This window comes from Diceros bicornis, chromosome 16 (assembly GCF_020826845.1).
Source record: "Diceros bicornis minor isolate mBicDic1 chromosome 16, mDicBic1.mat.cur, whole genome shotgun sequence".
NCBI lineage: Eukaryota > Metazoa > Chordata > Mammalia > Perissodactyla > Rhinocerotidae > Diceros > Diceros bicornis.
Window position 1 is genome coordinate 52,920,621 of NC_080755.1, and position 15,597 is coordinate 52,936,217.

The following is a 15,597-nucleotide window of genomic DNA, read 5'->3' on the forward strand; positions in this document are numbered from 1 at the left end:
ATATTATATCTTTTTAATGTGTATATAAGTGAAAATGTTACCTGTAAAGGAAAACAAAATTTATTTATTCATTTTATTCAATAGATAATTTATAGTGGAGAGCATGTTTGAGTAAGTCCAAGTAAAATCTCCATTTAACAAATAAATTTAAAGACTGTGTGCTTCTTGATATTTTGTTAGAAGTGTTGGATTTTACTTAATTAGCAGTTTCTTTGTGTTTCATGATAACTTTTTCATAAATAACAACAGACAAAGCACATGCATTAGGTAAAGCAAACTACAAAACACTAGAGGAAAATACTATACTCTGTCATCATTTTTAGCAAAGTACTTTTTAATAGTACTTTGTTTTTCTTAACTGTTCCTGCATGATAAATTACCCCAAAACATAGTGGCTTATTTTAACCCTTTTATTTGTTCACGGGCTTTGCTTAGCTGGGCCTTTCTTCTGGTGGTCTTGCTGATAGTCACTCTTGTTGCTGCATTCAACTGGTTGGTCGACAGGGGACTCACCTTGGATGGCTGAGCTTCAGTCTCCATGTAGTCTTAGGGCCTCTGTCTCTCCACGGGGCCTCTGGAGTAGCAGAGCCAGACTTACTACATGGTGGCTCATGGCTCCCAAAAGTGCAAAAGCAGAATCTGCTTGGCTAAGGTTTAGGCCTCAAATTAGCACATCACTACTACTGCATTCTGTTGGTTAAAGCAAGTCACAGGCCCAGCTCAGATTCAAGAGGAGGGAACTAAACAAGGACGTGAACCAGGAGGTGTGGTTCATTGATGATCACCACTATAACAGACTACCACACGCACCTTAACGTTGTTTTAAGTAAATAACATGTGACATATATTAAAGTGTATCAGTCGTTTATAAGTGTGAGGTAGTCCCACCAAGAAGGTGAGAAATATGGACTCAGGATAAAGCATTTTTAGAAATTAGAATGTGAGAATCAAAAAGGAAGACGTTTTTACCTGAATTTTCCCCCATTAATACCTAACTTATTTCTTTTGCTCTTTGAATTCAAAGTACAGAAATTCATATTTATTGTACTCTTCTTCCAAAACAGATTTGAGCCATCTTATAATATTAAAATATAGTTCTACAGTATCACGTGATAAGCTTGTAATAGAAGCTCCAACTCTGTTAAAGTAGCACAGTATTCTTTTAAACTTTTCTTTTCTACGCTAGTTTCTAAGACTGCTTCATAATATAGATATGCAGAGAATCTCTGTGTGTAGGATATTTTAAGTCATGTAAGCTTAATAGACTGTCTCTATTGTTGTTCTTAAATTCGTGAAAATTAAGTCTTAGCACATTGCCAGGCACAATAGTGTGCATACCGTTCTCCTCTCTCTTTAATTTTGGAAGCTTTTCCAGCATAATAACAAGTGTGGTGTCAATATTTTTCTCTCTCTTTTTTAACCTCTGGAAGTTTGGTTACTATGTTGATTTTGACCATAAATTAGTATTTTAAAGCATAATAAAGTAGCAAGTACAAGATTTGCCTCATAGTAGGCCCTCAGTATAGATTTGTGGAATAAATCAATAAGGACGTCTTTTGAGTCACTACAAGAAGCCCAAATATCTAAGGAGATAAGAACTTTTCAGCTTGTTACAACATATGAATTGAGGTAGCTGTCATAGGTTGCCAGGGTTACTTGTGTTAGGAAGCATGCACCAGCAGCTAATATTTTTGTTACTTAAAATTTTCTGTTAGGGTGAGTCACTGGTAAAAAAAAAAAAAACTGTTTTGACTCAAGTACATAAGTAATATTACCTTTCTTGAGATTTCAAAAATGAGAAATAGAATTATAGTCAACTTTCAAATCAAAAAGATCCATGCTCATTTAGAAGTGTATTTCATAGCTCTTATTTCACACTTAAGGTTTTTCAGATTTAGTTTGTTTTCCAAATTTATGAATACTCTATGTTTGACATAGTAGGCAACTAAAAATGGGTGAAATCTCTATTCCGATGTAGCTCTGATGGTGGTTTGTCAGTGTCTGAGCTTTTCACTAAGTAAGCTGTCATGTTTTAAAACTGTTGTATCCATCCTTTATTGATGCTGGTTATTACTTTTGTTAGTCCTTTATCTCTGCCTCATTCTAAATAAACCTGACTGTGTAGAAAAAAAGTGATAGGTGGTAATCCAGTCTTCCTCATGGATCTATTGATATATCCAGAAGCTATTTATTGTTGACCTAATATATCCCTAATGACAAAAAAACTTGACTCTAATTTATTATATAGTTACTTCCTGATAGAATGTCAGATTCTCTTCCCTTATAGATTCAGGTTAATTTAACATACAGTTATTTTTTTAACTTTCCTAATTTAGCAGACTTGCTTTTTCTAACATATTTCTTAATAGAGTGCTATATAAGAAAAAAGAAAATTGTTTTCTGATTATGAAAATAATAATGGTTTGTTAATGAAGTTTGAAAAATATAGATTATTTTTTAATCAAGGGTGCTACTGCTTCTTTTAAGAACTCAATAGTTTGTATTTCAGCAAGCATGCAGCTTCTCACCACTAAGATATTGCAAAGATAATTTCTTAGAAATCAATTTTCTACTATTAGGGGAATAATTGTTTTAGTAGTTTGTATTTAAGTATTTAGAGCCAAAATTAATGAGAACTAAAATTGGTAAATATTAATCAAAGAATATACCTTTTTATGTTCTAAATCAGGACCAACTAATAAAACTTTCTGCGATGATTGAAATAATCTATATCTGAGCTGTCCAATTAGGTAGCCACTAGCCACACATGCCTATTAAGCACTTAAATTGTAGCTAGTGCAACTCAGGAACTGAATCTTTCATTTTACTTAATTTTTTTTTTTTTTTTTTTTTTTTTGGTGAGGAAGATTAGCCGTGAGCTAACATCCGTTGCCATCCTCCTTTTTTTTGCTGAGGAAGACTGACCCTGGGCTAACATCCATGCCCATCCTCCTCTACTTTATATGGGACTCCACCAGAGCATGGTTTGACAAGGGGTGCATTGGTCCACACCCAGGATCTGAACCTGCGAACCCCGGGCTGCGGTAGCAGAGCATTCGAACTTACCCGCTACTCCGCCAGGCCAGCCCCTATTTTACTTAATTTTTAATTTAAATTTAAATATAAATAATCACATGTCGTGAGTGGCTGCCATATTGGAAGCACAGGTCTAAATCTGTGAATCAAGATAGTATTTGTCCTCATGTTATTGTGATCATAGATATGCTTACTAAATATCTTTAATTAAAATGCTTCCAAATTTGAATATTTTCCCCTTATTTGGTAAAATTTTCTAATTATAAATATGATATTATCGTTTTCGTTCTACTTGATTGCTTGGAAATTCCTTATCAGTCTTTTTGCTCTGTAGGAAGAAGACCGAAAACTGTTAGTTGGATTCTTAGAAGATGTAATGACCCTGCTTTCATTATCTCATGCTCCTCTTGATAGCCTGAAGGCTTCTTTTGTGGAACTGGGGTAAAAATAATAGCTTTATAGATTTTTAAAAGTTATATAAAGTTTTTAAATTGGATTTATAGAGTACATGTTTTCAGTCTAAAAAGATTAGCGGACACAACAAATCTCTTGGTTTTGAGACTTAAGTTTTTTTTGTTTTTTGCTTTTGCTTATTTGTACATTCTTAATATTTTGTAATCAACACATTGTAATAAAAGGGGGAGAGAGAAAGGTACAGATATATGTTTTCTTTGAAGCAGTTGGAGAAATAAAATCAAGTACAGATTTGAAAAAAATTTCATTTCCCAAAACTGAAAAAGGAGCCCCAAGTGAAAGCCAGCTCATTAGGCTCCTTTTCCCATTCCATTTGATTTACCCGGTCCTGCTGATAATCACATCATCTAGCTGCTCAAGTAGTGTGATCTCAGTCTTTACTGAAAACAGGCTTATGCATTTATTAAAAATACTGTCTTGCATTTGGATAGACTTCACAGCCAACTAACCCTTCCATATAGATGATTTGAGTTGATCTTATTTGATCCTACAACAACCATATGACATACGTAGGACATGCAGTGCTTCCCCAATTTTTATAGATGCAGAAATTAAGACCTGCAAAGATTGTAACTTACCCATATGACTCTTAGTCCAGTGCTCTTTCTACCTAAAATTAGGTAAATTTTATTTTTCTTTATTATTTTATATTTTTAACTTTTATGCTATTAAAGAGTTGAAAATTCTATTATAATTGCAAATGCTTAGAGAAGCTAAAAGTATAATTTCTGAATATGCTAAAAGTTTATAGTTTTATAAGGTGACTTCCTATTTTAAAGATTCTGACACTCTCTTAGAGTCTTTAAAAAAGACTTATATGTAACCTATTAAACCCTACAAAGTAATTCCATATGTTTTGCATACATTTTTATTATTAATCTTCCTTATAAATGTAGTAGTTTTCAGTGCACCAGTAAGGCACTGTGGCTCTCACTTTTAACATTGATTTTTTTTTTTCTTTCAGTGCAAATCCGGCCTACCATGAGTTATTGTTAACTGTTTTATGGTATGGTGTTGTCCACACTTCAGCACTTGTGAGGTGTACTGCTGCTAGAATGTTTGAGGTATGTAAACAAATGCTTTTGTTGGTTCACATTATGATTTTCTTTGGAAGAGGGAGAAAGGGAATGTTTGAAAAAAAAGACTTTGCATACTATGTTATATTGATGTATATTTTATGGCATTGAATGGTGTCTAGTTGTGTACTGTGTGATGGGGCAGAAATTTAGCTTTGACGTTATTTAAGAATGTCTTCTAGCCTTATTGGTTCCTTGGATATTATTCTATTGTTAGTTCCATTTCTCAAATTTTCTTTTAAATCTTATTTTAATTTCCATCCTATGTAAATCTCTCTGACTATACTTTTCTATTACTGAGGTAAATGGCTACTAAAATAAACTAAAACAATATAGGATATCTTTAAAGTTGTAAAAGATAGTTGGATTTATGAGTAGCATTAAAATATCAGTATTTTGAGTAGCATTAAAATATTATTGATGACTCCTACTTAATTATTCCCTCACACATCCTATCTGGTGTAACATCCCTGTACATTAACTGCCCATGGACTTAGAAGAGAGAAGAGACTGTGCATATAATTTAACTAGATTTTCTTAAATTGCCACCTGCCCAAGTTTAGTATGACAATTGAAATACCTATCTTTTGTACCCATCATAGAGGAAATTATATCATAGCCTAATATGTTTATATATTTGAGCACTAAAATTGGTTTAGAGTGTTTCTTCTTGCTGTTGAGTCTTGCCATAGAACCAGACTGCCTGGGTTCAGTGTCTGTCTCTGCCACTTCGTGGCAAGTTCAGATCTCTCTGTGCCTTAGTTTCCTCATCTGCAAAATGAAGATGATAATAAGTATCCATGTCAAAGGATTTTTGTTAATAAATGAGTTAATACTTATAAAGCCCTTAAAACAGTGTCTGGCACATAATAAGAGCTTAATAAATGTTAACTATCATTATCATTATTGGTTTTTTTTTAATCTATGCTATCACTTCACAAAATAATGTAATAATTTAAGGAATGTATATTTATTCAAGCTAAAATTGTCCCTAATATGCATGTGATTCTTAAAATATCTTAAAGCATTTATTTCCACAGAAAAATTGGATAATTCACTTCTTCCTGAATTGCAGAATTTTTCCACAATTTAGGATAAATAGCAATTTGATGGATAGAGCACTTACCTATTTACAATATATACCTTCTAAAACTTAAATATATAAAATAGATTTGTGAAATCTAAAAAAAATTCCCTCGTTATCAGGAGGTTGAAAATCCTCTGTCTATGTTATTCCTTCAGTTATTATACATAGTTGATTGAAAAAACTATAATCAAGTGTTCTTTGTCAAGGTGAATGCCAAATTAAAAATTCAGTGTAATGTCTAGTATAAGTTACTTCTGGGTATAAATAATTTTTTGATTATTCAGTAGGCTGAAAAAGAGTCATTCCCATGAAAGAAAAAAATCTTTCTTTAGCCCTCTCCTTCCCCAAAAAAGAAAAAAGCATCCTTTTAAATGAAGAGCTATTTCTTGAATATACTCTCTTCATAGGATTTTATCCTAAGACCATAAAAGCTATTTCTTTCTCTTAAACGCTTTGTTTCTAAAATGTATGTATGCACTGGTGAACAGTACCATATAAATGAAAAAAATTTAAATAAATAAAATGCAACATCCTCCCTTTTTATTTGTTTTTGGGTTTTTTCTACCTTATTTCTTATATGTGGCTTTTGTCTAGTTTTGGTTTCTGTGTTGTCAGTGCTGGTCTGGAAACTACACCTATGCTTAAGCAGTTTTCTGTGTTCTCTCAGGTGGTTATGAACTTCTGAGTCTAATTTGAGAGACTTATTTCAATATTTTTTCAAATTCATTTATGATAAAAAATTTTCACTGAACATGCCAGTAAAAGTCATCAGTAGGAAAAATTAAAGTTATATTTTTGTCAATGACCCTTATTTTGAACAAAGTTGTGCTAAAAGAGTAAGTATTTCCTAAGATTTCTTTTGATACTAATACTTTACAATTTACAGTTATGCCTGCTTCCCCACAAAATGAGTTAATTCAAAATAAAAGCGTAAAAAACAGGACATCTAAAATTTTTTAATATGAGACCACAAAACTGTTGAAAAGCAAGCAAGAAATGGATGTATCAGGAACATGATAGGAGTGAGTTAGTGAAATTGAACACTAAATTTAGCTCTGAGTTTCATACAGCAGGACAAAAAGGGGAAACCCAATCAGTCATATTATTCTCATTATTAAATAAAATGCAGTATATTACTTTTTGAAGTAGCAAATTATTATTAAAATTGATTTATAAGGAGACTTTATCATGTCATTCCTAGTGTGACATAATGGATTTCCCAAGAGATACAGAAAAGAGCTTGATGTGATGATTTCTTATATTAATCATAAGGAAATCAAGCATGTAACACATTAGACCACACCTCAAAAAAGGAATGGCCTTTTAAGACAAATGTGGCTGAGTCCATTTCCTAGCTCCACTTCTTATTGGCTCTAAAACCCTGGACAAGTTACTTAACTTCTCTGAAACTCAGTGTCTTCATCTGACATTGATAATTGCACTTACCTCGTCAGATTTTAAGATCAAATGATATGTTGTGTGTAAAGTGTATAATATTGATAGCTGTTAAATTTTGCTTTCTGATTTTCTAGCTTAATAAACAAATTAAACTTAAAAACTCCAGAGCAATGAAAAATTAACTTGTCCCCTAGATTATCCTCTTTTTTTTTAATGCTTTTTGGCTGGCACAAGATAGCAGACATTTCAAGATATACATGACTGATTCAAATCTAAACTTTCTTATCTATAACATGATACAGAGAAGAAAGTTTTATTTAACAGTATTTGAACTTCTTTCTTCTATTTCTTTCTACCTGACATCTGTAATGTTTAAGGTAGCAACAAGAGTTCTTTTGTCATTTTATTCCTGCCTAATTATCTGTGGTATTTTATAAAAATTAGTTCAGAATACTGAAGTAGATTCTAAAGTGAATCAGTTAAGTGGTAACAGATTATTGTAAGAATCTTCACATAAAGTGAGTTCTGCTCTCTCTGATGTGTTGTGTAGGAAGAATGTATTAACATATGCACACAGTGTTGGGTTTTTGTGTGTGTGTGTGTGTGTGTGTGTGTGTGTGTGTGTGTGTGTGTGTGTGTGTGTGTGTGTGTGAGAGGAAGATCAGCCCTGAGCTAACATCTATGCCAATCCTCCTCTTTTTGCTGAGGAAGACTGGCCCTGGGCTAACATCCGTGGCCCATCTTCCTCCACTTTATATGGGATGCTGCCACAGCATGGCTTGACAAGCGGTGCGTCGATTCACGCCCAGGATCCAAACTCTGGGCTGCCGCAGCGGAGCGCAATCACTTAACCGCTACGCCACCAGGCCGGCCCCAATGTTGGATTTTTGTTACTGAAAATTCCATAGCATCTTCCATCATCCCTGAGGACTAGTTCCATTGCAAGGTGAACAGATTGATTAGCATTTAGGATTAATTAGTAAATACATTCTCAAATTGAGAATGTAGGGTTAGGATGTTGTCCTTCTCTGTTGAACTCATAAAATTCAGTAATTTTTGTAAAAACAAAATACATACTGCTCAATATTGTTCTCTTGTTCTACGATTTAAGGTTGGTTGCTAAATGAATCATTTATGATTAGATTATAGAGATAGGTCTAATTGTGTTGGGTTTTTTTTTTTAATTTGTTTGAGCTTTTAGAGAAATGTAAAACAAAGAACTGTTTGTAAATGTTAACTACTTGGACCAGCCAGAAAAAATGTTTAATTAATAATTTCTTTTTCCAAATACATCACAAATCTTATATCCTTGGAGTAGTCATAATAATTAAACTCGCATTTCTGGAATGCCTAGCCTTTGTCAGACACAATATTTAAATATATTATGTACAATTAGTAACTCAACGATCCTTTAAGGTAGATGACAATATCACCATTTTCAGATGAGAAAACTGAGTTTCAGGAGATTATGTACTATATCTAAGGCCACATGGGTAATAAATGGAGAGCTAGCGTCTGAACCCAGATCTCATTCCTACATGTAATACTGTCCACTAGGCCGCATTATGTCTCTGTACCTCAAAAGAGAAAAGCTATGTGATGTAAAAGGTTGGGAATTTTTCTATTTGATTTTTAAATTTACTTGCTATAGAACAATCAGAAGCAATTTAGTGGTGGCTGCTAGCCGTTTGCGTTTGGTTTAAAAACAGTCTAGTTTGTACCTTGTTGATCATAATAAGATCACACCAGATTTACTTAAAGAATTTCAACCATAGAACCCAGTGTGTGTCTTCTTTTTAGCTTCTTTAAAAAAAAAAAAAAAGTAAAGCTTTCTTTTAAATCACATTTTAATTGAACATGGAAATTGCATAGACTATTTGACCAAAAGTACAAACTGCCATTGAATTTGTGACAGACTCTATTTTTGTGGACTGCTAGGCTATTTAAGCTTTGCTTTCCTCCTAAGCCTTCTCTGCCTTTTGTAAAGCACTCTAGTAGCAATATTTGCTTAGCTTCTAATTTTGGTTTTGCTTTTGTGTTTTCTCTCTTTCTCTTGGTTGTTCCTTTCTTCTTCCCGTGGCACTGTGTTTGCTCTTTCCATGCATCACCTGTGAATACCCCCTGTGCTGACCAATCAGCTGTTGGTGAAGGGGGTGAATGAAACTCTGGTAGCTCAGAGGGTTGTTCCTGCTCTCATTACTCTCTCCAGTGACCCTGAAATGTAAGTGCCATCCCTGCCTTTTACATTCAGCATCCGTTTCAAAATGTGCCTGTCAAGAAATAACCATCAGCTTTTAAATTCACTGAAGAATATGCTTATCTCTTTAGAATAATAATATTGGATTCTGCTTACTTGATTTTAAACTTTGTCATACTACTATTCGTGTATCTTTTTTTTGGTCAACTTTCACAGTAAGCCTAATTTGGAGGCCATGTATTGAAAAAAATATATTAGTAGTATTAGTCCCCATAAACTTTTCCAAAACTTAAAACTTGCTGATGGACTATTTCTTCCAAGCCAAGAAGGGATGCTCTGCTAATCTCACTAACATATTGTTACCAGTAAGTATAGTGGCATGAACCAAAGGCTTAACAATTAATGTCTCGTATGGGTGACTAAACCAAGAAAGACCAATGAGTCTGCCTGCCCATCCTCAGTCACAGCTAACCCAGTTCTCATTCCAGTTTACCAAACCATTTTTTATTGCATGTTGACTGGTTTACAGCTGACTCTTCGAGGCATGAGTGAAGCGTTAGTTGACAAGCGGGTTGCTCCGGCCCTTGTTACCTTGTCCAGTGATCCTGAATTGTGAGTTTCACAGACTGCGACCTTAAGTTATCCTGTCTGTCTTTTTGAGCATTCTTCTTGGTCTGCTTTTTTTTAATTTAAATTGTCATTGCTAGAGACTAATACAGTATATTTACCTTATACCTACTTTGATATACATTTTAATAATCATCAGCTTTTCATCTCAAAGTTTCAGTTTCTTTCTTTTTTAATTCTAACAGCTCTGTCAGAATTGCTACAATTCCAGCCTTTGGCACCATTATGGAAACAGTTATTCAAAGAGAGGTAGGAAATTACTGAAATTTATTTATATCTGTGTATTGTTGATGTGATGATAACTTATTACCATACACGTACCTAAAGTGGTAGGGAGCATCATGTCTTTCATTTTATTTCTTAGTTATAGGCCAAAGGAGGATCTCAGTATTTGAAAACATGATAGCCTCCCCAAAGCATATTTTCATATCCTAAGGAAATCTCTAGTCTTTCTTCTCAATTAGAAAATGAAGTGTAAGCCAACTCTTATATGTTCTATTTTAAGCCTACCTGGGTCTTGCAATTTTGAATAATCCTTCAAACCAGATCTAGTTCCAAAGCCTTCTGTTATCCAGTAGAGTTCTGGCCAGTGTACGTAAATTCCTGATTGCCAATTTGCACAGATTTAAAGACTGTTTTGCCAGATAACTTTAGGAACACAAACCTATCTCAGTGTCACAAAGGGAGGCTAGAAGGCACCTGTGTTCTCATAACTGTCATTGATATCAAGCTGTGAGTCATCTACTGGACTGGTATCTCACTGCAGCACTCATCACTGTGACAGACCCTCTGTCATGCATGCTTCAGAAGATTACCAAGGTCTTCCTCCCTAAAAGTGTATTTTGATTCTGAAACTGTGATTTAATTTCAAGTTTATGTTCTATCTACAACATTAACTGTAAGACTCTTCTCAAAATTCGTATCAGAATTTCAGTCTTTGTTATCAAATTGGAAATGTTATCAAATTGGAAATGTCCTTATATAAATGAAAAACCCTGTCGATTAGAAAATAAATTATTAGTGGACATATTACCTAGTCACTTAAATGGAAGACAAGGTTTTCCATCTAATAGACATTTTACCAAAAAAAGAAAAGCTATTTTGTAAAATTCCTTTGTCATATGAGTTTTTAACAACAAAAATTATACATTTTTGTTAGTTATAGAAAGAAATGTTATCCATTTTTTCATTTATATCTTTCACTGGTGAAGCAACATAAAAAAGCACATCATTCTGCAAAGCTTGCAGTCTTGGCAGAATTTCAACATGTTCTTAAATCCTAAAATAAAAAAGTCTTTTAGGGAAATGTGAGTAAGATATAAGTCATTAATGACTCATTGCTTTCAGAAGGTGAATAATTGGGTAACTTACACCATTTGTTTTAAAAATTATAATTTAGATACAAAATCGTTATAAACTTCTCTCCTTTCCCCTGAATATTATGGGATTTTTTTCTTTTGTTTTTACAGTTTGTCAGGGAATATTTTTATTTTTAAAAACGAAAAATGAAGAATTAGCAAGCATAAACAAGAATGTAAAACCTTTTCTGAGCCAAAAACTAAATAAATACTAATTTAATTCCAAATTTCTACATTATAATGATATAAATCATTTGAATTTAATGCTGCAAGCCATGTTTAATGTGTATCTTTCTCTTTAACAATTCTACTCAGTTTTGAATACTCTGTAAAATAACTATACAATCTCCGATTTTAAGTTGCTGGAAAGAGTGAAAATGCAATTGGCTTCTTTTCTGGAAGACCCTCAATATCAAGACCAGTATTCTTTGCATACAGAGATCATAAAAACATTTGGTAGAGTTGGGCCTAATGCAGAACCAAGGTTCCGAGATGAGTGTAAGTTGCATTTTTCTACCTTTTTTCCTGAATTGTAATGTAAAATCAAAACCAGAAGGTTCTCTGAGGATTTGTCATGTGTTAAAGCCTTTCTACACTTTATCTTTCATATACTGAAAGTGAAAAAGGTTGGTTATTGTGAATTGATCAGTATTATTATTACTGGATGGTTTCTTAAACTGTATACTGATTGCTGTAAGATATGTGAAAAGTAACTCATAAACACAATTTCAAGTTATTTTAAAAACATTTCTTAATAACTGTTAATTGTAGAATACTGTGCTGCCTTATATTTAGAGCGTATTATTTTATATTTTTAAGGAAATTTTTATGTGTTTCTAGACATGGTCTTATGAAAAATATGCATTTCTCCCACTTAGCATGCCTTTCGGCTATGATACGTCATTTTGTTAATACACCACTTGTTGATCTGCTAAATGATCTGAAGATTATCTGCTAAAGCATTTTCTCTAGCTTCTATAGCATCTCTTTTACTGTGGGCCTGAACCTTTATGATAACAGTTTCTTTGGTTAGCATCAAAGCATTGCATCGAAGTTATTGCATATCTAGCCTGGTAATTTTAGGATAAGAGTCATCAACAAAAAATATTGTCAGGATTTGGACTGCAGTGTCCAAAAGATCTGTGGAGGGCATGAACACTTATCGAGCTACAGAAACACAATCACAAGATAATTTTTCAATGGGTAATACTGTTGGTAAAATGAGGAGAAAATAACAATATTTCATAATTAGTTAACAGAAAAAGAGTTGGTATTTTAGTTAGCAGTAGGGATAGTTCGGCATGTTGTAACATCAGATTTACAGATGATCCTAGTAAAAACTCTGAAGGTGTTTTGACTAACTTTGTTGAGGCTGTAATTGCTCTGAAGAGAGGAGAATAAGTCTTGGCTCCTGGAAATAGGCTAAATAGGCAATGGACCTTTGGTCTGTGTCATGTTGTTGAGTTAATACCTCTCTAGAACATGATCTAGCCTTTTTCTGTACATTCAAAAGAAAAATTTGTGTGTCACAGAGAAGAAAGAAATTTTCTTTTCATAATGGTCCTAAAATAACAATTAAAGATTGGCTTGGGAAAGATTGAAGGTAGAAGTTTCCACTGCTTGAATAGACGTAGTAAACTATTATCCCTGAAGCTTTCTATAGCTTGTATGCCCGCAAGTATGTCTTAAATCTTCTTTCACATTCTGGCACAACCAGACTTTTTGTTTTTAAGATAAAAATTTTTTTTTTCTTTTGTACTTACTACCCAGTCAGTTGGCATCCCTTTTGCTTTAAAACTTGAGCCTGAGGAATTTAATGTCCTATATTAAGATTAATGATAGATAATATAGAACCCATATTGACAAAGATGCTATATTGTTATACATCTGTATTTATAGACAATTCCCTTTAGGAGTTTAAAGCAAGGACAGAGAATTGTTTGGTGGTAAAGGCTTCCTTGGAATGGAATTTTGGACATTTTTCCCTCTATTTCTTTGCTAGTAAAGGACATTGGTTCTTTCAGTAGCCCTTTTTCTTTCCCAGTTCTTAGTTATCACAGGACCGTTTGGTCTTGACTTTATTTCAGGGGCCGTTTGTTTTTTCTGGAACATGGTGCAGTTGTTTTTTGCTTTCAGCTTTTTTACTTTATAAGACTCTCTGCAAGTATTCAGTCACACCTTGGAGATTTTCTAACGTGATAGTTTTCCGTTTCAGATTATTTTTTTTCGAAGTTCCTTATTCAGACCTGAGCCCATTTACAAAAGGAGAGGACAAGATTCCGTTTACTTTGGCTGTTGTCTGTGCCCTAGAATATTTTTTAAAAGTTAATCGAAATCTAGTTTTATAAAGTCTCCTGTTGATTTATCTTTATTCTGTTTGCAGTTTTGAATCTTTGTCCAATCTGCCCTTAAGAGAAAGTCTTCTGCAATGGCTTTATGTTGTGTATTTCCTATTTTCCTTGCCCACTGAAGGTCAGTTTTAGAATTATGCACATCTAGGTTATTAAATCTTCTCCTAGTCTTTAATATCCTACTACTTTTAACCATTTGTCTTCATCTGAGGGGTTAACAATTAAGGGAATTAATTGGTACAGATGTGGTAGCCCAGGACAATACCTATATAATGAAATGTTGAATTCTGTAGTAAATATCTGTCTGTTTTCTGAGGTTTAGGAAGATCCTTAATTATAGCCTTTGGCTCTAGACTAAAGTTTAAACTAATTTCTGTAGATCTGTTTTCTAGTTAAGCAATTTTAAGGGGATATTGTGCAGTGTGATTGTTGAGTTTCTGAGAAAAACACTGAGGAAAGGATTGCTTGTATAGGAGGTCAGAGAAGGAGCAGCAGGAATAAAGAGGCCATGCATGAATAGGTAAAGTGCAAGGAAGCTAAGTTTCAAAAGGTGTGGGCAGAAATGAACTAGAGAATCTCAGAGAGACTGTCTTAGAGTCACCATTTTGTTGAGATCTCAGCATGCCAATTAATGAATTGGAGTTTTAATGAATTCTTTGGGAAATCAATGAATGTTTGGAGGTTTTGTCTTGTAATTTTTTTAGAGCGCCTCTTAAGTATATTGTTATTAATTTTGACAAATCAAACAGTCCCCTAAAAATGGCCATTGTTATTCTAAGTTTGTGAGAGGTTTTTTGCCATTTACTAAGGTAAGCATAAAAGTTGTGATTACAGCATTGATTTATTTAGGAAGCAGGAATTTTTCTAAGAGGAGACTGTAGCTTTAACATATACAAACTCAATGCAAACATGAAAGAGGTCACTGCAGTTGATCAGAAGTATGTGCTCGTAAATGGTGTTTTGGGCTCCCCAAAGAAGCAAAGACTAGAAAGGGGCCGTGTGATCAGCAATTTGACAATCATTCACCCTGGAGACATTTCTCCAAGGAACCCTGGTTTTAGTGGGAAATGGTATTTAGAAAACACCATCTTAGGCATTAGGGCTGCTCTTTAGTACTGAATTGGTTACTGTTTCTTAGGCCATGGCTTTTATTTTAGCAGTAGGTTGTCTATATTTCTGAAATTTTATGTTATTCATTGAGATATAAGATATTAAGCCCATTGAGTGACTTAAGGTGCTATTTGACATTGGTCTTTGCTAAGAATTTGAGAAACTAAAGCTGATAATATTTTTATGAAGGAGTGAAATAATTTGTTGTTGAAAAAGAATAAGTGTACTATATTTATCTTTTGTTTAATAGCAATGATAATACCTGATTTTTTATAAAGAAACTTATTTGTAAAGATAATAACACAAAAGGTAGACTGTTTCCACTTGTTTATTTGGTTTTCGTTTTTTAAACTGGGAAATTGCATTGCAGTGAGGGCAAATGGCCGTTTTACGTCTTAATAATTAGGTTATAATGACAGTGCTATAATATGTTTCTCCCGAATCCCAAAACACTTTTTCTTCTGGAAAATGTGCTCTCTTCCTAGTAAGAAAAAGCAAGCATAGGATGTGGTAATCTTTTGACATCATCTAGAATTAAAATGAAATTTTATAAATTAATGAATTCTTTTTAAAATGTATGAGTGTTGTGAGCGCGTGTTTTGGATAAAAATGTTACAATTTCTTTTTCTTTTTTCAGTTGTTATACCACATTTGCATAAGTTAGCCTTGGTGAACAACTTACAAATTGTGGATTCTAAAAGACTGGATATTGCTACTCATCTTTTTGAAGCTTACAGTGCACTTTCCTGTTGTTGTATCCTTGCTTTATTAATGTGTATCTATATTTATATAACCAATCTTACAATGAACCTCAGTGGTTAAAGGTTGAGAAGTAGAATTTTTTTTCTTCAACTTACTCACATAAGGATTGTAGAAAATTAAA

The 15,597-nt window shown here is 33.4% G+C and overlaps 1 protein-coding gene across 5 annotated transcripts in view; it reads left to right on the plus strand.

The window, feature by feature from the left end:
• RELCH (RAB11 binding and LisH domain, coiled-coil and HEAT repeat containing) overlaps positions 1 to 15,597 on the plus strand; it is a 115,572-nt gene that overhangs the window by 82,095 nt on the left and 17,880 nt on the right. For 3 of the 5 annotated variants that reach the window (XR_009222465.1, XM_058557259.1, XM_058557261.1), the window contains exons 21-26: positions 3,371 to 3,477; positions 4,475 to 4,574; positions 9,210 to 9,292; positions 10,081 to 10,144; positions 11,613 to 11,751; positions 15,352 to 15,468. Coding sequence is in view for 4 of the 5 variants with exons in the window: in XM_058557259.1 (XP_058413242.1) it covers positions 3,371 to 3,477; positions 4,475 to 4,574; positions 9,210 to 9,292; positions 10,081 to 10,144; positions 11,613 to 11,751; positions 15,352 to 15,468 (610 nt within the window). In the remaining variant the exon portion in view is untranslated. Of the gene's footprint in view, positions 1 to 3,370; positions 3,478 to 4,474; positions 4,575 to 9,209; positions 9,293 to 9,797; positions 9,881 to 10,080; positions 10,145 to 11,612; positions 11,752 to 15,351; positions 15,469 to 15,597 lie in introns of those variants that run through there. The other 2 variants (XM_058557260.1, XM_058557262.1) reach the window with 2 other exon arrangements.